Source organism: Lichenostomus cassidix, chromosome 2 (assembly GCF_008360975.1).
Source record: "Lichenostomus cassidix isolate B80296 chromosome 2, HeHo_3.0, whole genome shotgun sequence".
NCBI lineage: Eukaryota > Metazoa > Chordata > Aves > Passeriformes > Meliphagidae > Lichenostomus > Lichenostomus cassidix.
The window spans coordinates 53,085,250-53,110,640 of NC_139482.1; the positions used below are offsets into that span (position 1 = coordinate 53,085,250).

Sequence of the window (25,391 nt, forward strand, 5' to 3'; positions counted from 1 at the left end):
TGAGTACATCTCATCTTCTTAGGGCTCTTCAGTCAAAAGACATCTCGCTAGCAAAATACTAAAATTCCCATATTGTTAAAATGTACTGAAAATGCTGGAGGCAACCACACTTTTCAAGAAAATCTAGATTGTTTGATGAAGTTACTTGTTTCCTTCTAATTTTTATGGTTGTGGTTGCAGTGCCAACACAAGCAGTACCACTCATTCAAGAGTTCTCCACTATATTTTGCAATATTGAAGCAAATCCCCGTGCCAGAAAGCATTAGTAATCTTAAGAGCAAAACTAGCTGGGTGAATAGGGGGAATAGAGTAAGATCAGGTATGCAGTGGGTTGTGGCAAGAAAGGTTTTTTATGCTCAGGAGATCAGAAAAACACATTTGTGCTAGGGAAAACACAATTCATCTAGAGAATAGGATTAAGGATTCTAGAGGAGAAGGCAATGACTCCCATCCTTAGTTTCTAATCCCAGCACCTTCCAGCTCCTCTCTGCCCTTATCCTAAGGTGGCCTAACCAATCACCTGTTACCACAGAGAAGTCTGCCTTTCCAGCTAAGGCATCTCTGTATTTCTCTGCTTGGCACTACTCTTTGGTGTAATTTGTGAGCTATGACCACATGTGCCAAACTGTCACCCTTTCACAGAGACCATAAAAACTAACATCAAAGCAGAGAAACATTCATAATGGCTCAGTACATGAGACCACTGTCTGACAATGGTTAAAAGTGGATGCTCTTGAAGGTGTATGAGAATACAGGAGGAACATCTGTTATTTCTCCACTATATTTTTACACCTTCTAGCAGCTCACCATCTAGCTCCAGTATCTCACCCTGCTTTTATGCATACTGCTCTGTTTTCCCAAATCCCTCTCCCTAGTCTCCTATTAACCAATGCCTAATTAAACAAGCTGAGGTTAATCAACACAAGAAACTTAATATACCATGAGATAATTTATCCCATATAGCTCAATTACTCATCAATTTTAATGCTCTTTTTTATGCCCAAAGCCCACGGCTCTCCATGGCATTTTCCACTGAAGCCTAAACTTTATTCTCCCTCACTCCTTTTCCCACTCATTCTCCAAAACCTTCTACTACCCTTAAAAATAGAATACTCTGAATGCTTTATATTCCTCACTGTTTACATTTTTCCAGTTTCTCAATAATCAATGTACTCGCTCACCTATTTCTTCCATAAAGCTGACCAGTTGTACATTATAGAGTGAAAGCAACGCTTGAGACAGAAAGATTAGCAAGTGTTTCTGACTGAAGTGACCATGTTTGTTGAATTCTTTTCCGAATTTGTTAGATCTCTGCAACTGGGTTTTGACCTTAATGATAAGCCAAGTTACCCTACTTTGCAGCATGCACTGCACCAACATGTTTTAAGCAGGTGTGGGAAAATTCAGCAAAGCACTAATGACTCCTAAAAGTGCTAACAGAACCTCAATTCATGCTGAAAGATGTAATGCGAATTTAATACACAGAGAAAAATTTTGTAATTTCTGTCTGGGTCATCCAGTCTTCTTTAGAGGCCGACCACAAACCAAACTAAACCACAATCAGATAAACAAATCAAATAGGGTGGACTTGTTTCATTTTATATTATTTAGAACATTCAGAGAAACTACGTCCATGCAACAGCAATCTTAGGGTACCACAGACTTCTATATTGGATACGAGAAACAGCCTTTCTTGTCAGGAAAATCCCAATGCTGCTTTCTTGAGTGACTCAAAGGAAAGACATGGCCATTGCATCTTTATTCTCTCACCTAGGTCAACCAACAGGAGTGGACTCTTTTATGTAAAAGGTCTAGATACTCAGCTTCATAAGCATGGCACTGCAATAGGCTAATCCAGGAGAGCAAATGCTTTCCTTCAATCTTTATTCCCAACCAACTTTGACTCATAACATGCCTAGAGAGAAATAAAACCACAGTTTTCACAAATGACTGTGTAGGAGCTCAAGACGCTTTTACGACTAGATTTGAGCTGCTTGTTGTAGCCCTAATTAAAAGAAAGTGCACTATATGAAGCTCAGTCCTTAATATATCTTCAGGTGAGTAACCAAAATCAAAAACCAAATCACTTATCAACTTTGCAAAGTTCATCTTAATCTTTTTGTGCTCTGGCTGGCTTCTTCTGTAAAGACCTATGAATCCTTTTAAAAATATTATACAATATCAGTCCAAATTCTTTTAAAATCACTGTGTTCTGCTTGGTTTATAGACAGAGACACGTTTGTTCTACATACATGAAGAACATGTCTGCTTTATATGGTGTACTTTCTATGACATGTGGAAACTGCTGTTGCATTCTATGGCAAAGAACGGCAAGCAAATAATCAACAGCAAGCAAATAATCCTTACATCTGTATACAAGCAAACCCACAAGTTTCACAGAAGTTGCTCATGTTGGATATTTTCTAGACTGAGAAAGACAGAAAGGAAAATCCTGATTTTTTTTCATTATTTTAATGAAAGCAGTGATAATTTCATTAATCCCACTCATACTAAATTATATTTTACACCTTGAACACTGTTTAATAGGGTTAAGATCTGAGTTTTTAAATTAAGCTTTGGCTCTTGCTATCCACCACATTTAAAGACCATAAATAATGATGCTTTCAAATAAAGATTTAGAACCAGATTCCAGACATATTTAGTCTTTTAAGCATAGTGTAAAATCAATTTAAAGGACTGTAAAACATAACTTAGGAACCAACATAGTGAACGCTGTCTTTCAGATTTTCTGAGCACAGAAATAAGGTCCCTTTCTAAGAGGCCAGAAACTGACAATGCTGTGAAAGTAAATCACTGATGAATAAAAATTCTCTTTTTTGTTATTTCTGGATAAAAATGATAATGAAGACATACAAATAATGTGCTATTTTCATTACAAACTAGTACCAAGTTGAAAATAACCTTTCAGGGAGAAACTACAGCTAAAGGAAAGTTCTTAAGAAAGGAGTAAAAAATAAGGGAGAAAAGAGAAAGCAACTGTGAATGTAGGAATATAATGGAAGAAAATGTTATTATGGTTTAGGAGAACTTCTTCTGTTCATCCACATCTGAATCCTCATCCAGATATGTCAACATCAATGGTAATAATAGTAATATGACCATGTGGAAAAATTCCTTGACTGCACTATAGCACTGTAGCATAGGAATAGGAATACACTGAAATCAACATCTTTCCAAGATTTGGAAATTTTAAATTAAATTATAGAAACAGTGAAGGTCTGAGTCCTATTAGAAGACTGATCTACATGGTGTAGTGATTCCCTTAAGCACAAATCAAATACTGGCTGTGATATAGGAATAAGCTCTTCAGAACTGTTAAAAAAAGAGGGGGAAAAGGATGAAAAAGTCTACAGAATTGTAATACATGGTGCATAAGGACGAATACATGTAAAAAAACCCAGTGTTTCTCATATGATGAATTCAATATAAGTTCTTGATGTTATTCTCTAGTACAACTGTGAGTAATTTACATTAATTGATGGTATAAACTCAGAAGAAATAAATTCCATACCAGAACATCTAGATTGCCATTTCAGCTGGTTACATGCAATTAAGCATCCTACATGGTTTCAGGTTGCTTCCTTGTCAAAAAATGTCTTATCCTTATCAAATTACATTTTTGACATTCCCTGTACAAATCTGATGGGGAGCAACCATCGGATAGAGACATAAAATTCTAGCACTTACACTCACCTGCTATTCCATTTTATATAAAGTAATTACTCTGTGTGGTTACAGTCCAGCAAACCATTTCAGCATGTGCTTAAATGACCCAGCCTCCACAGCTGCAATGAATGATGATGCTGTTTGCTAACTTAACTCTTAGGTTATTGTGAAGATCTCACTAACACTCACATGGAGAAATGACGTTTTAGAGCAACTGCAGCATTCTAATCACTATGACCAGTAAACTTTCCTTAGAACAACAATAAACTTTTTCTATGATCCATGCAAATCTGCCTGGCTTTAACAGGCTTGGGAACTTTACCCTTAGTATCTTCCCTTCATGAAGTGTATCCCACCCAGCCCTAATCTCCATACTGTCCACAGTCTGGCTAGGCATGGCATTTGTCTCATTTGTACTGATATATCCTTTTTTCTTTCCAAGAGAAACGAGGGTAGGTGAGAGCAAGGGACAATGAGAGTGCAGATCACAGGGAGTGGGGATGTGTAGCCAGCTGGATCTGTGAGCTGTGAAGCTCTCTAGATTGCAGAGAGCGGACTCTTAGAGATCGGAGATAAAGAGCAGGAGAAGAGGCAATGACAGACCAGAGCCTGGAACATGTCATTTCTCCTCTGCAGTAAGGAAAGAACAGCTCAGTGATGAGTAGTTATTCAAGGACTGCAGCACAAGAATTCATTTATTGTGACCTTAAGGAAATCACTTTTTGTCCCTATGAAATGAGGATAATAGTTCTTAAGTGGTTCCCAAGAAAAGGTTTATGATTTTATCCATTGCTTTGATGCAATGATAGATCCATTAAAGTATCTTAGGCAAAATGGAGCTGTGTTTTCCAAATAAATTCATGCAAAAAGAGGTTAACATTGGTACAAACGAAGAGCCAAAATTATTTATAAAGTATGTATGAGTTAAGGTAATTACTACTTTTAACACTAATGAAACAGACTGGTATGATTACTAAGGGCATACTGCAACACCAGAATGGATACTTCCTTCCTTATTTCAAAGAGAAAAGCAAGGTCACTTTCAGCACTTATGCCTAGGCATTTGCCTTCTCCTGTGGAGAACCAATTCTAAGAAGAAACATGACTTTTTTTCCAATACTGACTGAAAGTACCAAATTAAAGACAAGTGAAACTGCTATCTTTTTGATGCAGGTACCTAGTCAGGAACCTGCCTACTACCTGCCTACTAGACCAGAACAGTGTCCTTGAAGTGATTTTATGCAAGTAGCTTACAACTGCTTTCAGATGGATATGGTTTAAGAACTTTGAGAAAATGATTTTAGCAATTCAGATCTCAATGGCCATATTTTTGCCATACATGAAAATGGTCTAATCCTCATGTTTCCATTAACACCTGTTATAGTACAACTTACTGTCCTTGTCTCAGTTTCTTCTAAACATACAGATGACAGATTCTGAAAAGGATCAAATATTATAAAGTCTTCCAAAGGACACCTTACACGAAGGATGAGATACTGAAAGTAAAGAAAATGAACCTTCATTTTAGCAGTGTGCCTTTAAGGCATTAATAACAGAGGCTAAAACAGCAACAGGAAACTTTTCCAAACTGGCTATGATTATTTGTTCTAATTCTGTATACTGCCCCAAGGAATTTGAACACCCATTGAAACCAGGGATCCTCCTTTACACAAGGAGACATAAAACATAATCTCATCGATTTTAAGGCAAGTAACTTCCAAGGGATTTGCTAGAGCGATTTATTTGCAACAGGTTTGCTGCAATAATAACTTTTCACTACAAGTATGCAATGTTTCTCTTTCACAAAATAGTTCCACTTCATTTTCTATCAGAGGGCCACCAATCCTTCATGCCAGGATTTCATAAAATTAATAAATCTACTTCCATAATCCTTGCTGCTTATACTGACAAATGTAATAAATAAACTACAGGATGCAAAACTCTGGAAGCCTACTGGGATTTATTTTCTTTTTTTTCCCTAGACAAGCTTTACAGAGTAGCACTTCTGAGACCTGCTCATGTGCTGTGAATCTAATCCTTAGCAATTTCCTCTTTTCTCAAATAACCCAAATATTTTATGAATAGTGAAGGATTTCCTTTATTAAACAACACTTCTTGTTTGGGTTTTTTTTCCCTATGTGAGTTCTTTTCAAGGAAATACACTTTGAAACATTTGGATGTTCTCAGGTAGACTTTCACAAGATACACACCTTAGGAAACAGGTAAAACTTAACTGAAAAGGACATGTCCTGCACCTTAAGGCAGTTCAACTGGTGAGAGAATGGAGGCCAAACCTGACAGGACCTAAAACCAACCATGGGAGTCTTTCTTTTTCTAACTTGGTCATAGCAGGCATTTCAATGCAACTTTTTCTTTTTATGCTTTTATCTCTGTAAAAAATTTGCTGCTTTTTTTTTTTTTTTTTTTTTTTTTGCAAATCACACATAGATCGATTTTTCAGTGTTGATGAGCCAGTGAGGTCACATTGGCTTCTAATATTTTCTTTTTCTTGTCCTCTTGTCACCAAAATGTGGGTGTTGCCCACTGTTCCATCTGTAACAGAAGGTGTTGCCCTATTAACAGAACAACCATGCTTACATGCCTCTCTTCTGCAGCTAGGCCTGCACCTCTGCCTCTGACCCCATCCTTTGGCTTCTGTAATTTTAGCTGGCAAGTGTGTTAGTGCACACACTCATGCCTATAGTGACGTCAAAAAATATGAGGAAACAATGCCAACCCAATGGAAATCAAAGTATACTACAGCATTGATCCATCTGCTAAAAACATCTGATTTTTTGCTACAGAAAGAGCAGTCTGAAATACAGGTCTTCAGGAAAAAGCACAGTGGTTCTTATCTGCTACCCCACATAATGGCTCTAGTCACAAGTCTACCTTATCCTTCTGCTGCTGAGAGACACCCTTGATTTGCCTGGGAAATGGGGAAGAGGGCAATGTAAGCACAACTACTCCATTATTTCTTGTTTATTCTGAAAGGAGCAATAAAGAGATAAACACAAATCTTGGCTGGAATAATAATGACAAAAAACAATTGAGGATTTTTTTTGACAGTTGGTTACCTTCAGGAAGTCTTATAGTCTAAAACTCACGCTTCAGCAAGAAGAAAAACTGCTTAAAATTTCTTTAAACTGACAAGCAACATTTAAGAAATTAATCAAATTGAAAAAAAATTCATTTTGCTACACATCCAGCGCCAAATTAAATATTACAGGAGCACTGAAAATGTGAAGAAAATGCCCCATGAGGCATAGAAAACAATTAGTGGGCAAAAAAGGAGATGTATTCAGTGCACCCCTCACCCTAGAAGTCCAAGCCAATTACAGTAGAAATAGTCAGTGATTCAGCACAAAGGTTCCTTGGCAGACTAGTGAGGAAAAGGCACAATTCCAGCTGGGTCAATCAGACAAAAAAAAATGCAATAGTGCATCATAAGGGCAGGATTTGAGTTTGCAGCCCTTAAAAAGGGGGACATTTAATTCAGTTCATGTAATTCCTAAGAGGACCTTCTTCATTTATATTTGCTCTCAAAACATAAGCCTAAAAGTAATTTGTAATCATAGGGTCAAAAAATCCTGCAACCATAACGGATCTCTCCCATAGCTCAACTCAAGGAATGATGCATTTCTGGAGAGGTGGACTCTGACACTTCTGGGAAGAACAGAGCACAACTCAAAATTTAACCATCAAGGATTCTGTCATGCTTTTTCCTGAAAAGGAGGAGAGGGGACAAAAAGAGGAGCTTCAGGTAGTTGCTCCGAAGACATGTTGAAGAAGTCTTGAACTTAACTAATGACAGAAATTATCATAAAAGGAAGCTCAGGGGTTTTGGGGGGCTTTTTTTCCTTTTTTTTTTTTTTTCTGACAGGAGAGCCAAAATTTTTATCATTGTCAGAGACGAGATCTAGACCTTCTATCTGCCATAGGCTGAGAACTCCAGGTCTTGAGTAGGCATGAACCATTTGTAAAATTTATCTTGGAAGAGCTATAGATTAGGAAAATTATAATGGAGAATATAAAATAGAGAAAGGAATCACAAAAAGTGGAGACAGCTCACACCTATGGAGGAAAAAATAAAGAGTGAAATGTTTAGGGCCCAAAATACTAGAGAGCAGGAGGAGGAGAGGAGAGTTTGGTATAAAAAGTGATGAAAAGGTAACTGAGGTGCTTACCATTGAGATTCAGAAGAAATGCTGCTGGAGCAAGAAGATGGGATATATGAGGAAGAGTCATCACTTACAATTGAGGAAGTTCTTATGATCACAAGAATTTTTCATAATGTGCTCAGCCAACTGTGGTTGACTTGGTGAATAACACAGTTAGGAACAGGAGTGAAATAACTGAGCTAAGGGACAGTGTGGTAGAGGCCAACAGCTGATTTGACAAAAGACAGCAAAAAGAAAAAGCTAATTTGGATTCTGTCAAAAAAAAAGTCAACTGCATGGATTTAAGCTTCACACAGAAAGAAAAGGAAAGCAACTTCAAGATACATTCTCAGCTTCTGCAGTTATCCAAGAAGTGCTTTTCGAAATTAATTTATCTTAAAGCTGCAGACATAATAAAATATATATCCTTTAATAATATTTTAAAAGCATATGTATGTATGATCTTATTTGCTTAAAAATAAAAAGATGAAGTTAAAATAAATTTTTTACCGTATAAAAAAATCCCCAAACAAACTCCATGTCTTCTTACCCTTCTAATAATACAACCACAAAACACCACAATACAAATACTGTTCTTGTAAAACAATTGTCCTTACAGTGATACCAATGGTGACAGAAGTGTGAGGTTCATCAATTTTACAGTCCAGCTGGAAGAGTGTGCGCATGTGTTACTGTTCCACAGCACTCATATAAAATATTTAGAACATAATAATTTTAAGGTGATATTGTCAATATTTAAATAATGCTAGATCTCTTATTTTTTTCAATACTATTGTTTCAGATAACACCTGGCAAGTCTATAATTAAAAGAGAACAAGGGATTTATTTCCTACTGCCCAACACAGACAGCATGCAGAAAGCAGGTTTCACAAAAGCTTTCAGATGAGGCTGTGGGATCTCCACCCTCAAGGTTTTCAAGGCTCAACAGACAAAGCCCCAACCAACCTGGTCTGAATTCAGTACTTAGCCTGCTCTGTCCAGCAGGATTTTGGGATGCAGAAGATCCAGTATGAACGATTTCAGTATTTATCTCCTGGCAGCCCATCCTGGTAAAAGGCCCCTAGTTAAGCAGTGCATTCATGACTCACTTGAGCAAACAAGATTAAAGAAAATGCAGAGGTAAAGCAGGTATTTGAACAATACCATTTGATGAGGGAGTGAGAGTGGTAAACTCAGTATCTGACACAGGGAAATGAGATAAAATCTGACAAAACAGTATCTGGAGAATCACAAGTAGCCTCCATCAGTGTTGTCTTCTGTATTGCTTGGTATTGAACTTGTCTTCCCCATAAAAAAAATTTTTAAACATGGTGTTACATAACTTTTAATAAGATTCGGTTCTGGCCAGGCCAGGGTAATTTTTGCAGTACCCTGGAAGGGGCATGGCTGGGACCTGGAGTTTATTCTATACCACCTCAGGCCATTGCCAGGGGCAGGGGTAAGGGACTCTATTCAAGGGAAAAGGGGCTCCTACCAGTTGAGACAATGTGGTAGAGGGAGTTGTCTGGCATTGTCTATTATTGGGGTTTTTTTTCCATGAGAATAATTTCTTTTCTTATACCCTCTGTCATTAGTATTGTTTCTGTTAGTGTTGTTTTCCTGCCTCATTTCTATTTCCAGTTAATTATTCTAATCTCAACCTGTGATTTTTACCTTTTGTGCCTCAAATTGGAGGGAGAGGGCATGGTTTTACTGGGAGAACAAAACTGGAGATTACCATTCCTAAATCAAAACAACCTGCAATGTATGAGATTAACTGACTAGGTTTCAAATTGATTTTTTCAATCAAATCTCTCATTCGGCTCCCCTTGCTTTCACTGTGGGAAAATGTGAAATATAGCTTAAGATTTTCCCAGGTGTCATGCAAAGATATTATCTTGAATCTCAAAAGGCTTATGGTCTGCAGTCCTTTCCCATTTGCATGGGGCAAATCAGAGTGGGTGAGGCACCTTGTTAGCAGTAAGCTCTGTGATTCTGAAGACCTCCTGGATGTCCCTGTCTCATCCTTCATTGTATGATTTAGGCCTGTTCCAACAGACTTGGTTTCAATCAGGCCAGTAAGCAGTGTCTGAAAATCAATTCACTTCTTAGAAACACCTCAACCATGGCATGCAAAAATCATTTCTTGAAAACTCATGTGTTTTAAATATACTAAATACTTGCAAATCTGAGAAAACAGAAACATGTAACCCTTAAAAGGGATAATTTCTCAGATTTTCTGTCTGCCTATGGATATACATTGCCCCTGCTATATGTCACAAACAATAAAATTTCAATCGGAAGAACAATTGTTAGACATCTCTTTCATAAAAACCCTTAAATCATTTATAATATTTTTTGACCAGTAAATAATAGAGCTGCTTCACTGAGCTATTTAAATCATATTATTTACAGCTGGAGAAAAATGAGGAACAGTCATTTTGTAGGGAGGCCAAAAAATGATACATTCATGCAAACTAAATTAGATTTGGATTTTTTGCCATTAGTTTGAGAAGATAAAGGATAGTCTTTTCAACTTTTACTTTGCTTGGCATTGCATTTATATTTTCAAACGAAAGATCTTGAACACAGAGCTTCATGAGTGTTAATAAGTTTCAGTGGTATTGCTGATGTGCTGAGACTAAATCCAGATGGAACTACTGAAGTATTGCTGTAGTTGGAATGTCTGTGTAGAGTCTTTTAAAACAGCATTCAGTGGCACTTAAATTTTTTTTAATCATGTGGTGTCAAATTATACACCACTATTCAAAAACTTGTTAAGCAGACTGTTGAGAAAACTTTTTTGCTGTTTTTGGAGTGGTTTTGGGTTTGGTTTGGTTTTTTTGTTGGGATTTTTTTAGCAGGGATTGGTGGGAAGAAGGTAAATCTGCAACTCTGACATTTTCCTCTACAGTCTCACTGCTGTCCTCCTGTGTGCACCAAATACCTTTGCAGCATCAGTGGCTGAGAAATACAGCATAATGACAGCACACAGACATGGGGAGAGGAGCTGGTAGCTAGGACTATGCAAAAGTCCATTCCTCATGTTGGTCCTGTACATATAGCTCTTCCCAGAGAGCACAAGGCAGGGAGATGTATCAGCTACCTGCTTGAACAATTGTAATTGTTTTTCAAAGCCTGCATTTTGACCTTACACTTACAGTGGATGAAACCTGGCCAGTGCATAACATGTCTCAGCAAAGCTTCCCCACAGGCAGTGGAGCCCTTCTAATGAACAAACTGGGCTACCCCCCAGCAGTGGTCAATTCCTATGCTGCAATGCTTCCAGAATCACCACCAAGAGGTTCGGGAAGAAGAAAAGTTAAATAAGGGAAGCATAGGGGATCCATTGTATTCTGAACCTCCTGCCATTTTCCATCACTTTCTCATTAAAAAAATGGAACATTTGAAGGCATTTTCTGAGTGCACACTTATTTTGAGTTATTGCTATTGTTTTTAAACTAGATGCTCAGCTGAACCAAGAAGTGCACAGACAATTGAAAGAAAACTAGCCTTAATCCAAAGAGTTTACAGACTGAATTTATACTACTGAACTGCACAGCAGTAGGGTCTCAAAAATATGGCAAGAGATATCAAAATGCATGTATTAAATTGAAAGGTGAAATAAAAAGATGGAAAACGCTCCGTTTTTCTGCTTAATACAAGGTCTATGCTAAACTCCAACCAGACAGAACCTGCTCTTTGGACCTCACACTGCTCTTAGGAAACAGTTTTATGTAAGAAGAATATATTGTCAAATATATCTTATATGTCTTTCTCTCCTGTACATTTTACCTTCACTACCAGAGGCAATTCAGGAGTTTGTCAGAAGACTAATCTTCAATGAGTAACTAAAATATTCATAATAAGAGCTGTGACTGTATGCTGTATGCTGACTTGTACTGTTTCAATGCTTCTTCATGATCTTGATCAATTTTTGCTCCTGTATTACATTTAAGAAAACAAACTCCACAGGGAAGAAGCCACTTTTTTATTCTATTTTATGTATGCTGAGGGAGCAACACATACGGGGACCTGTTCTCTAAGCATATACATTATAATAAAGAGATTAGGAACTTCATTACCACCACTAATTTGTCCTATATAGAATCCAGATCTCTAAGTTAACTTCCTCACCAATTTTATGTCAATAAATTAAATAGAACCAATTCATCTAACTGTATTTAAGAACAGCCAGAATCTTTGAAGGGTTTAAGTAATGAGCTAAAAAAAAAAAATCAGAGACACTACTTATTGCATTGTAAAAATGAGCTGACACATTACAAGAACTTAATCTTCCATTAAGAATAGATATTTAGATCTTCTCTTTTGAGCCTTCTGCCTTTTAGGAGTTCATAGCAAATTGAAAGTTTAAATTCATTAAATATCTGTATGATGGAGGACATTAAAGAAGTAATGCTTGAAAGAAGCAAAACCTTGAACTAAAAGTTATGGTGTTTTTCCAAGAGCAGGAGAAACCAAAAGTACTAATTATGGTCCTCTCATTTAAACAAGATACCATCTTTCTCTGGTCAGGCAACCCAAATGTATGCACAAAACTACCCTGTAATAGTTACAGTGAGTGTCAGTGATTCTGATTTCCATGTATGAAAAAGGTATGTAACTTAGTTAACAATGCATACTGTATATGCAACCTCAATTAATTGTTTGCCTAGTAAAAATCTGGAATATGAGGGAAAAATAATATTTCTCAGCTGTGGTGCTGGCTGTGGTTTTAGTTTGTTTTGCTTTTCCATTAGGAATCTGGTATTTGTGGCTGACATTTTTATTGCATTAATGGCAGGAAACAATATGAAAAGAATGCAGACAGAAGTGGAAAACATTAGCAGAAACATTTAGACCCATTGCAGGGACATTCTAATTATAATGGTGAGTAATAGACATGTAGCAGAAAAGGCCAGGTTCAGTAAGTGTTCATGGAATGAGCTCCATACTTTAAATTGGAATTTCAAGTCTAAGAAGCTGCAGACTTGCAAAATGTTAGTGAATCTTTGTTCTTCATTATACTAGATATGGGTCCCTTCAGTTCTGCAAATTACAAAGTACAATAGCATGAGACAGCAAAAAAATTAAAGCCATAATCTAAATTGTATCATCACATAGCTTCCCTGAAAGTCTGATTATTAAAAAAACACCTAGGGCTCCGTCTTCAATTTAAAGTGTTGTGGGCTGCTGTAAGTTACTTGTCTTTGGAAAGACAGTCTGAGTTTCCGGCATTTGCAGTTAAAAGGCTGAGGCATGATAAAAATTTGGGGTCAATGTGTCAGGCTCAATTGGTTGTAAAAAGCACAGTATATTCCGTACTAATTGCATTTACTTATTTCCATGTTTACTTTCACTAAAAAGCAACAAAAATATCACATTAGTTTTACTCAACAATACAACAGATTTTGCCATTTGCTGAGAAATGGAACAAACAAAAATAAACCTTATCACATAATTTAAGTACAATTGGAGATGCATCTAGCTTTGTCTTGTTAAATGAGGACCAGATCTAACCACCAGTGAAGTTAACAGAAGACTTCCCCTTACACTTCAGCAGGCATTGGATTAAAGCATTGTTTTTTGGTGAGTCACAATTTGCTACAGCCGTAATTTTATCAGTGTTTCAGACCTTATTTGTGTGTGTCAATGCACGCTTTCTTCTTATTTTGAGCTTTGGATGTTTCTTTGTGGGCTAGGAAGGCTGGCTTTTTGTTTTTTGAAGACAACTGAATGTGAAATGTATTGAACTAAATATAAGCAGCTCACCTGCAAATGTTAGCATCTAAACTCTGTACAGTGACTGCAGTTAGGTCCTACAAACATGTAGAAGGGATTAGCTATACCTATTGACCAGTCCCATAGGACTAATGGGACTACTCATTTCAGGAGTTACTGATGTGCATGGCAGTTTGCAGCATCAAAACCCTACTGTGAAGCAGAAAGAAAACATCTCCTTGGAGGGAGCTACCAAACAGAAAATACATGAGGGGTAAGGAACAAAGATACTTCAAGATGAGGTACTGCACTGAGAATAGATGAGTCATGGAAAAGATGCTAAGTGATTCATTAATAACAGAAGCTTAGCCAATAAAGAATGTACAAGTATGAAACTAATGACTGTGCTTTTACAATACTACCAAACTATTTGCTTTTGTAAACTTAACATAGGAATAATTTTCTCCCATTGTGAAAATTTATTATGCAATTAGTTGACACTTTAATAAACTATATGCACGTCTGTGATAACGGTTGCTCAAAATACTAAGGACTTTACAGTTTTTGTTTTAAAAAAGAAAAACACTAGGAACTTCAAGTCCTGCCAATTTTTTCTCCCTGCCAAGTCCTATTAGCATAAATGAATGGTTTATTTTAAGAAATGCCTGATAAATTACTCTACACAATCAGTAATGAGGGTACTGTCAGCAAAGGAGAATCATTTCCAAAATTTACTTGGCACAAATGAGTGGTTGACTAGCTCACAATCATGTTACATGGCCTGAGGCCCTGTTTTATTCCATAAATCTGCCTGACCTCATCAGGGTGAAAATTAGTGATTCTGTAGAAAAGGTAGCTGGGCAAACCTGTTCTGTTTGTGCATTTTCTTCTTTTAAAGAAAAATTACCATATTCACACTATCTATAGGACTACTTCTATAGCTTCCTTTTTTTTGGCATATTGAAGATCCAACTTAAAGTTACTGTCATAGGTTGTATGCAAAAAATTGCACATCTTTTTTATCACAAATTACAAGAAACAAAAACATAAATACAAGAATTATACAATTTCTGAAGAAAAAAATGAGAGTCATGAGTCTCCATCATGCTTCAATTAATCTCAACATCAGTGTGTTATCTAACAAATCAATTCTCTTTTCTTTTTAGAATATAGTTTCAAAACTAGAGAGTAATCCCTTGGCATGGATTATTGTGTCAATTAGCAACTGAAGCCAATAATCATTCATCATGTCTTCTAAAGAATCCCTGGTAAAAGTCCCTAAATACTTAATCATCATTGCTATGGAATTCATTACATTAAAGCAGGGAGAAAACCTTTCAAAGAAATTATTTAAGATAATGAGGTTTTTAAAAAAAAAACATAAGAAATCATTTATGCTCTGCTCTCCCACCACTGCAAATTACTTCAAATTGCAATTCCTTTTTTTAAAAAATCAATTGTTAGTGCTTTGTCCAGCCTACTCTTTCAAGTCCCAAATGATGGTTTTCCCACACTCCCTTGCAGACAGCTTGACTAGGTCAAAAATTTATTCCAATTTTCAGAATATTTTTCATATAATTTAATATGCATTTACTTTGTGTATCATCTGCCAAGTTCTTACAATATGTTAAATATGTAGTTAAACATTCATACCCAAATACAATGTCTAACACTATATGAGTATGCAAGCAGTCTATATAAAGTACAGATGAAGATAAAAGGTCCCACAAGTCTTGTGAAGTTTCACAGGAAAAGAATACACACCAACAGCCTCCCAGGAGGTCTGATGTGAGCCCCACTCTGCTTGTCAGTGTACAGCTGTCGTGCTGTTAGTGAGATGTTGCACTACCTGCCTTTCGACAAGGCAGCAAAGAGACTGGAGAGCTGAGGAAATCACCCTGAGTGCAGGAGAGTGCTGTGCAGATGCACTTCTGGGGCTGAGCCAACATACTGGCAGACAGATCTATGGTAAAAGTTTTCCATGACACATCCAAAAGTGTCCATAACTACCATTAAATCCAGAGTGGACCAACAGTCATGACACTTCGAGGCTTTTGTTCAACAAGGTGTTTCAGTCCTGAGATGACTATGACAAAACCACTCTCTGGCAAGGTTTGCAAGGATGGTTTTTCTTCTCTGGGAGAAGGATTTTAGCTATGGTAAAGTTCTCATCCCAAGAAACATATGAACATTAAAATGAAGCCTGACATTTCAGAAAAGTTTATGTCTGCATAAGTGTAACCGTGTGAAACAGCAAGAAATTACGTACTCAGAGACTCTAAAATCTCTCAAGCTTTCTCACTTTTCCATATTAAGTTGATTCCAGGCAGCTGCCTAATGAAATGCTTCTTTCTCCAGAGTGAGGTTCCGAACACAAAACTGTGTAAAGCACATATCACACTTTCTCAGAGCACTGAGGACCAACAGAACAATCCTGCCAGGTCAGACAGCTTCTTGGAAGGCTGCACCTCCTCTCTCAAGCCCAGGATTTGACATCAAAAGGGAGAAATGTTTTTCACTTTTTGGGTTTTATCCTGATGTTGCAAAGAGTACAGGGGATAAGCAGAAACAAATATGAAGTGGTTTTAAATAGTTTTTTTCTAGCTTTATGCAAGACTCTATAAGCAGCTTACAGGTACACCATAATGGAATGGGGGGAACAGCTACATCACACCAGTGCTGCATTCTTATGCAGCTACAGCTGTTCAGTCACCAGTTCTGACAACAGAACACCTTCAGAATAGCCTGCAGAAGAGTTATGCTGAAACTCAATGAGTCAAGAGTGTGACTTAATACTGCCATTGCCATGGCCATATGTATTTTTATTTTAGTTTTCCTTCAAGCAAACTATAAAGACTTTTGAAAGCAACGTGATATTGAGCTTCTGTTGGCATCATTATACTAATTCCTTTTGTTTTACTTCCCTTGATATTGCTCATTTACTTTGATTTGGACTTTGATTCTGTGTGGGTACTATCTTCAGCTTTCCCTCTAACATCAGCCTTTAGTTTCTAACCACTTGCTGCAAGTGGATTTTCAATAGCTAAACCTGACCTGTTCATCTACACTATGGTATCAAATAATCAGCTTTTTTTACTGATTTTTTTTTACTAGTTCATTGCACTGTCTGTTTCCTTTTTGCACTGTAGACTTTGTTAATCTGTGTCAAGGTAAAAATTAGAAAGGGAGATGGCAGAGGGAATGGAATGAGATGCAGGAACGTGAAAGTTGAACAATGCAAAGTGAGAACTACTCACCAGTACTGTTCTTGTTTACAAGCTCTTCATTGCCAGGTTGACTCTCCTGTTGCCCTTTGAGCATCCAGGCTAATGTGATCCATTTTGTGCCAAGTTTGTGTCTTGGTTTGAAAAACAAGTGTCTGCTGAGGAAGGCTGTAGCCTCCCTTGGAATGGAGAATATGACCCCCCACCCCTGAATTATTATAACTTTGAAATTAAGGGGCTTTCGGGCAAAGATATAGGGAAAGGAATAACAGGTCTTTACTAGTATTTATAAGAAGGCAAGCAAGCAACAACAATGGTAGCAACAACAAGCAAAACCATGAACCCAGTAAGAGCCTTCTCTGGGCTGTCACACGCCCTCCCGTTTGGTGCAGTTATGGTCACAGCCGGCAGGGGCGCTGTTGGCCCTCAGCTGGGCTGGGCAGGTGCGATGATTCCCCCACAGCTGCAGAGGGCGCTAGGGTGCGAGTTCAGTCGAGTCTCCTTCACGCAGTAATGGTGGATGGGTTGGATGGTGGGATGGGCTGTAGCAGGGACCTCAGAGCAGTGACCTGGAACAGCAGAGCTGGCTCACACTGGGTAGCAAGCACGAAGTAGCAGGAACTCTACAGCTGTGGCAGGAGTGGCCAGACGTCCGGGCAGGCATGGGCTGTTGGGTTACAGTAGCAAAGAAACCAAAGCAGGTAGCAGAAAAAAAACTGGCGGGGGTTGAGCGCGGAATCTCTCCCCTGGATGGCTCACCAACGATAGCTAGTCCCTGGGTCAGGCTGTGCAGAGGTGGGGCGGCTCCCAACAGGGGATGGGGTACCCTGGTCTCAGGTCCCAGCGCAGCAGGCACTGGCTCTGTGTTCCCAAAACAGCAGAGAGGCAGAGAAAAACGAGCCAGTAAACCCAGTCACAGTGCCAAAGGGAAGAAAACCGAAAAAGAAACAGGCAAACTCACGTCCAGCAGTATCTCTGCTCAGACAGACCCTGCCCGGGCTGGCTCCCAGTTACCATGACATTGCCGCGGCTGGGGGACAGCGATCATCCCAGACACAAAACAAAAGAAAAAAGCAAAGAAAGATGGGCTGGGCTGGGCTGGGCTGGGCTGGGATGGGATGAAAAAGACATTACCAAGACAGTTTGAAGTCTATTGCCAGGCATCCTAAGTTCTCAGACACTGGTTCTTCAGGCCTTGTAAAATATGCTTTCAGATATGCTTTGAGAGCTCTCACTCCTATTACCTTTTTTGTTCACATGTCCTCCAACAAGCCTTACAGCAGCGGCAGCAGAAAGCTTCTCTATTGGTTTTATTCTTTTATTTTTCTTGTTTTCTTCTTTGGATTTTTACCAGAGCTAATATTTCATTAAGCTGTAAAATTTTCTGTGGTCAGTCAGAAGTCTGAGCACCTCAGATTGCTATTTCTTTGCTCCTATCTGCAGATACATTCTTGGTTGACATTTCATTCAGGTCTGTATCAGTAGGTCTGAAGTATATTTCAGGCACACTATAGCACTCTCTAAGTCTTCTAGGATTGCTGTTGGGTCTCCTTCAAAAAACCCCTATTTTGCATATACAATTCATCCCCCACAGACTAAACTAGAGCAACTTCTTGTGGTAAGTGCCCCTTCAGACTGCCGTGGTTGGTGCAAAAGCTGGTTGACTAGTGCTTGCTCTTCAGGGGGCTGTGTGAAGCCAATCATTGGAGATGCAGTTTTGTCTTATAAAATCATGTATAGTATTCTGGAAGGCATGTCCTGTTGAGTGCATCTACCATATGCAGGCATTTTCTTGTGAAGTACCTTATTTTCATATTATACTGCTACAGTTTTATGTAGCAACGTGGGGTTTTAGGATTCCATGTGCTCCATTGTCCCTCTGCTTTGTATACCATTGGTTCATTTTGAAATATGCTCTGCTGTACCCTGAAATCTATTGGTGGGTTCCCTATGCCTGTCTTCCCTTCAGACTCCCCGGGACTGGCTCTGGGGGAGACAGTCCCTCCCCTTCCTTTCCCTTTATAAGGCAGAGCCTGGATCACCTCGAGGTCTTTCCATCTCTGGGCTGGCACCCCTTATCCCGTTCCTGCCTTTCTTCCCCCCTTTCTCCTCCCCTGCAACCCCCTTTTCCCCGTTACCCCAAATAAACCAATCTGCCAGAACAGAGATGGAGTCCAGTTCCTTCCTTCGTATCACAATATTCTTGCTGAATTGACGTGGTTGGAAGACTGCTGTCATGCCGCAGAACCTCGGGGGCCGCCCACCTGGATCCGGTGGGATTTACAAGAACCAGGGACCCCGGACCGGGGGGGAGCCGGCCTGTGCCACTCTCCCGGCCCGTGATACAACAGTTTTACAAAAAAACAAACCCAAGTCCAAACCCACAGTTTTGTCCAAGTTCCTTCTAGCAGATTTTGGGCTAGTGCTGAAAGACGAATTGAGGGAACTGCATTCCAGAAAGCATGGCTCTGTGTTTCCTTTTTATTTCCTGCCTTTAAGTAAATGTTCTGGGCTGCTTGATCTGCATTAGCACTGCTCCTAACCTCATTCAGAGCAAAATAATTTTGCTGTAGCTACCCTATAGAGTCTTAGAAGCAGTACCTCCTCATTGTTTAAAGGACCTCAGATAACTCCAGAGAAAAAATCACTGTGTCTAATAGACATTGGACTGCTTTCATTTTTAGTGCTTTCCTGATTGCACTGACTTTTCCAGGGTCTTGCTGACATCTCTCTAGATGTCAACTAACAGAGAGAACAGTTTTTCTCAAGTTCTATATGTCTACATTCAACATCATATTTTGCTTATTACATAGTGACATCGACTGTCTCTTTTGTCAGATCATTAATTTTTAATAGCTCTGTCATCAGCTTCAAGCCACATGTCTGGGAATCCTTCCCAGCTTCAATTTACATTGCAACACCTTAGAAGTTGGATGTAGGTCAAAAGCATTTACACCAGGCCATTATCTTCCAAAAGGTGTAGTCAGTGTTGTCACATGGCTCATGTCACAAAGTAGTAAAACTCAGTCCTAGCCTGACAAACAGTGATGTTAAGTGGATGAGTTTCCAGAATCTATTGTCTATTAGTGCTGATATACATACAATGATACGTTTTGGGTTTTGGCTAAATGAAGATCCTCAGTTTACTCCAAATTTTCCTCAGCAATAATTAGGCGTCTGAGTCATTCTCTGAAAATTTCAATAGACATAATAATGCCATTTCTTGTAGAGTTATCAACTTTTTGTTATTACTCTGCCATTATGAAAAACTGAATTTTAGTGATCTCACTATACTGAGGCTTATTTCTGACTTCCACTTCATGTTTTTGCGTCTGGTTCCTTGAAATACGATCTTACATTTTCTGGAAAGGAGCACACACTCAGAGAACACTCCCTCTCATCTCCCAGGCTCAGGAAATTAATACCTTGCATATGTAAGATCTCTTGATTGTCAGACTGCTTCTCCACAGGCTGCATTTTCTCTTTGGCTTCAAATACCTGCATCATGAATTCTGTTTCTCCAGACTAAAGCTGTCACTACCCAGCTTGGTAGGATTAGCTTGCTGATGACTTCACCATGCAACTGGTGTCAATTGATTAAGACTTGATGGAACAGTTCTGAGAATAAACAGAATAGCTGACATGCTTCTCCTGCATCCTTCTGTGCAATTAATTTATCTGGATTTAACACAAGACAACCAGAAGACATCTTTCTTTTAACTTTAATCTGTATGTCCTCCACACCTATTACCACTTTCTATATTTCGTGAACACACTGGACAGAAGGTCTTGCTATGCTCTCTGCTTTTTACAAGTTTTTCATGGGAACCAGGCAGGCTTTTTACTGCCTTATATATTGTTCCACTCAGTACATACCCTGCAACACAACACTTGCATTTCCATCCAGTGTGTCTCTGTCCTGCTTCCCAATTTCTTTTAGTTTGTCCCTGTTCTGCACTGATAACACTGTTTTGGTCCTTTTGCTAGACAGTTCAGCTGCCCTTGCCATTTGAAGAAATTTCTCTGTTTCTTTCAGCAGCATTTCCTATATGCTGGAATAATTTGCCCGATGTAGGTTTCTGTCTCTCATTAAGTAATCTTTTATACCTCCAAAAGTAAATGTGGATGTCCGATTATGTGATTGTGAGGCAGGCATATATTGCCCCTTTTGTTTCTTGGGTTCAGATAAAAACAGTGACATTTCTTCTAGGGTCACAGTATATCATATACTTTTGTTAGCTGCTGCAACATTTTAGGTATGATTTGTACCAACTATGTCTCATTCACTTCTCTTTTTCACCAGAAGTGATAGTAGATATGTTTTATTATACTTTTCTCATCATTACACTCCCCAGACAATGCTTTATTCACTATATATTAGTACTGTTATGCTTGAGTTTGGATTTTTTATACAGGAATCCACTGTGTTAGTGAACTTAAAGTCTCATGGTTGTTCATTGCCTCATGGCTTCTTCTTTTGTCCCTTTAAAAGTCTTGTTTTGTCTTTCAGTAATGCTTTATTCTTGTTGTCAGTCTCACACAACTGACTATTGTATTACACTGTTCTTTACTACATAAGGGGTGCAGACAGTGCTCCACGTCTGAGAAGTCCAGTGTACTCTATTAAATTACCTGCAGACATCATTCAATTGCCATTAACATCCCAGCCCCAAGCACACAAACTAGCTCTTTGATGACTTCTCCAAGTCCATTTTTCCTCTTAAGGTCAGTGCTTCTCTCTGCCAGCTCCATGTCTTGCTCAGCAAGGATAAACTTTCAAGAAGACCAGAAAACAAGAATCTAATGAGTTTCTCTATACTGGTAAAGTAACAAATGACTGCTCTACACCACACACTGCCTCACAATAACTGCTATCTTTATTCCATGGTGGTTGCCCATTCTCTCTTAAGAAATATTCCAACAATTAATTTTAAACTAGTTGCTGAGAAAAATATTTTAATATTTATACAAAGCACTGAAAGCTGGGTCTAAGACAAACTGTAGAAGAATATCTCCTTTGAAACAATAAAAGAGAGATTGTGCCATTCAGGACCTTGAGCACTGCAGCCAGAACCAAGGGGTGAAGTCAATGCACAATGTCACTGACTGATGACAGCCCCTAGGACAAGCAGAATAAAAGGGGTGGGGGGAATCCCCAAAAGAGCGCTTTCTTTCTCAGCCATTTGTGCATGAGCTATTCTGCCTGCCCTTGTAATTTCTATGACCTCCAAGCCTCCCCAGGATTATGAATACCTATTGTTGACTTAATTGGCAGAATAACAAGAAACATCTGCCAAATGAACCCAGTTTCTTAACCTCTGATGATCTTGGACACATTATGACTGGGAGAGAAAGAATAATGCATTTGGTCTTTACGAACAAGGCTGGAACAGATCCTTCCACAGTTCAGGGAGACATTCCCAGTGTACATCAGAGAACCAACATAGAACAGAAACTTTACAAAGGCTGTTTTGTTGTCAGGTGCCCATCTAATATGGCCCGTGGAATACATTCAAAATACTAATGCCAGGTAGGGTAGAATTAAATTGACGAAATAAAAAGGTCTGTTTTGCTAGAAAATAAGTTTGGAGGGAGGTGGGTGGACACACAGGTGAACAGAAGATATAAAGAAGATGTAAATGAAGAGGTTTTAAAAATAGAGTAGAACAAAATGGGATGGTTGAATTGGAAGGGACTTATCGATAACATCTAGTCTAACTGCCTCACCACTGTAGCTGTCTAGTGGAGGGCTGCATCTGCTGGTTGTGACTGCGTGGAGCTGACTGTAGCGAGCTACTGATTGGTAGAAGCCTCGTTAAAACATCTCTCAGGCTCTACCCTACAAATGCTCGGAGGGAATTTCAAGAAAGGGATTTCTTGAAATTCCAAAAAGGATTCCTTTCTTAAGGCCAAGGAAGAAAAAGAGCTATTGAAGTGCAAGGAAAAATATGGTAAACACAAAAACATTTGGGACTTCTTTCCAAGAAGACGATCTCACCATAAACAGTATAGTGGTAATTGTTCCTTGGTGAACTGGGGAGGAAATCATGCATTCTCTTTAAATCCCTGCATGCCCAGGGAACCAAACCCCTGCTTTTTATCTCTGGCATCATCACAACAAAAAGTATTTATACATTATATAAATATTCTTATTTACATAGTCTGAAGTTACATACTCATTTTGGCGCCAAGGTAAAAAATGACAACAGTACCTTCCTTAGTCTTTCATTACTTGAAATCTTATATGCTGAAGGCAAAGAAGATTTGACAGGTTAATAGTTAAGACCTGAACATCTTCCCACAAAACAAGGTAGGAAAATAACTCTTAAAAAGGTTAAAGGGGGAAATTAATTCTGAAAGTTTTACCCTGTGGCTGAAGGGTGTTTTGCACCATTTATAAGCATGGCCAGTGGTTCTGTTTAACAGAGGAGCTGTGCAGCTTAGTTTCAGTGGGACAAGGGGATGTGACTGCAGTAGCAGCAATGGACTATATTCCTAGTTTGTGAGAGTTATCTTCATCAGAGGACAAACCCCTCAAGAGATGAGATTACCCATGTACCCCTGCAGGTGCCCAAGGCCATCAGGCCTTTTCAGCTGGATAGCAGTAGCAAGACGAAGGGAACACCTTGAACACTGCAGAGCTTGCTGTCCTCATCCCCTGGGGAACCTGGGACAGCAGCTGTATGAAATGGGATGCAGAGATGTTGCCAGAGGCCCCAGTGCTTTGAAGCACCCACTGGTGCCCTGTCAGACATGGAAAAGATTTTTGCCCCCAAGGTAGATCAGAACAGGGACATTTGGACACTCTTGGAAGCCCCTGAGATGGTTTCAAGTAGGGCTTCAAATAGGGTTTGGGCATCTCCTGGAAGGTGTGACCAACCTGTGGGGCAGGGTGGTGACAGGTTTCACTCACATGCTCAGGAAATAGCCTATCCACCAGTATTGGGGTCAGGAAGGACTCTTCCCCTAGAACAGACTGCTTCAGTCCCTTTTAGCTGGGTTGCTGTCTGGTGGTGAGTAGTTACATGAGAGTGTACTCTGGTGCATGTCATAGTAACTTGCCTTTTTTCCTATATAGCTCTCTTACAGCTATATAGATGTGAATACATTTGATCACCTGGGGTTTTATTGTAGGCTGAATGTTACCAGTAGAAGAAGACCACTTTTTAGTGAACTTTATATCCATTATATCTTAAAGTTCAGGGCAAAATTGTTTTCTCTACTGGCACGTCTTCTTAATTTCACAGTTGCAGTATATAGGAAAAGCTGTCTACAAGACCTGTAGAAGAAGCCAATGTATAAGCAAAATTCCTAAGTCTTTCGAAGGCTGAGTTGTACACCAATGACATCTGCCCCCAGAAATAACTCTGGAATTAAATATAATCACATTCCTGCCTGAATCAGTGTCTTTGGGTAGGTATTGTTAGCTAACTAGCTAAAAGCAGCAAGGAAGTGGAAATTAGCTATTATCCCAGTGAGATGAGCAACCCAAAATGCGGTCCTTCCTCCCTGAAGTGGTGATTATAACATTCTGGTCACTAGGAGCAGAATTTCTTTTTGCAAGATAGGAGGTGGTAATGGTTACATTATTCAAAAATAAAACTAAATCCTGTACTACTAAAAACTCTTCTGGTAAAGCCATTAAGCACTAGAAGACAAAAATTTCCTAAATTATGACTGACTATTCAATCTCTTGGCTTTTTAAAGCTCCTCTACAAAATTGATCCTTTTAATGTCTCTGTCTAATTATCAGTCAGTATATGACAAAGTGTACCATGAGTTGGAATGCTTAAATTTTGTTTTGTATATATTAGGTTCCATATCTTACAGTACATTTCAGCTGATTACTTTGAGTAAATTTAGAAAAATTATATTACAAAGCTCCAAATAAAATCTTCAAAAATGAGCAGAGCACTTCTACTGAGGACATGTTTTACTGTTAATAAGACAACATTGGTTTAATTCATTCATCCTGAGTTTAAAAATTATCCACAACTTATTAAGGCATTTAATATCAACAGTGTGTTCACAGTAAATCATCAGAGCATGTAAGTTCCCTGAATGTACCCAATATTTGAAATCTGCTTTATAAATAAATAATTCTTTTTCCTGGCTTTGAAATTAATTTTCTCAGATATCAAAGATAAGTATAATTACACATAAATACTGTTCAAAGGTGAGCAGGTAAAAATTCAGTATGATACCAGGGATTAGCTTTCTTTTCAATTACAATAATTTTCTTTTTACAGGACTTAGATTTAAAAAAGAAAAAAGAAAACCATTTATATACTAAACAAAAAACATCAGAATTCTGAATTTTCTGAATCACCTTTACTTGTATATAAATTATATGCACCATAACAACCTAATTCTTCTCTCAGTACAGTTTAACACCAAACAACCTCCTTGGTTGTTATAAAACTGCTATAGGAGTTACTATAACTCTATACTGCTAGAGGAGTATATAATATACTCAGATGTGATATACAAGTGTAATGGATAATTATGTTATTGAAGTGTGTTATTATATTTCACTGGAACTGGTGTCCAGTACAAGATTAAATTCCAAGACTAAGATAAGACTTCAGACTTACAGGCT

At 38.5% G+C, this 25,391-nt stretch overlaps 1 protein-coding gene across 4 annotated transcripts in view; it reads right to left on the minus strand.

Annotated features, from left to right (window-relative positions):
* Nucleotides 1–25,391, minus strand: part of SUGCT (succinyl-CoA:glutarate-CoA transferase) — a 329,471-nt gene that overhangs the window by 17,881 nt on the left and 286,199 nt on the right. The window contains exon 14 of one of the 4 annotated variants that reach the window (XM_085051580.1): nt 1,890–1,915. The exons of the other annotated variants lie outside the window; for them this stretch is intronic. Coding sequence (XP_084907706.1) covers nt 1,905–1,915 — 11 coding nt within the window. The 3' untranslated portion in view covers nt 1,890–1,904. Of the gene's footprint in view, nt 1–1,889; nt 1,916–25,391 lie in introns of those variants that run through there. 4 annotated transcript variants of the gene reach the window in all.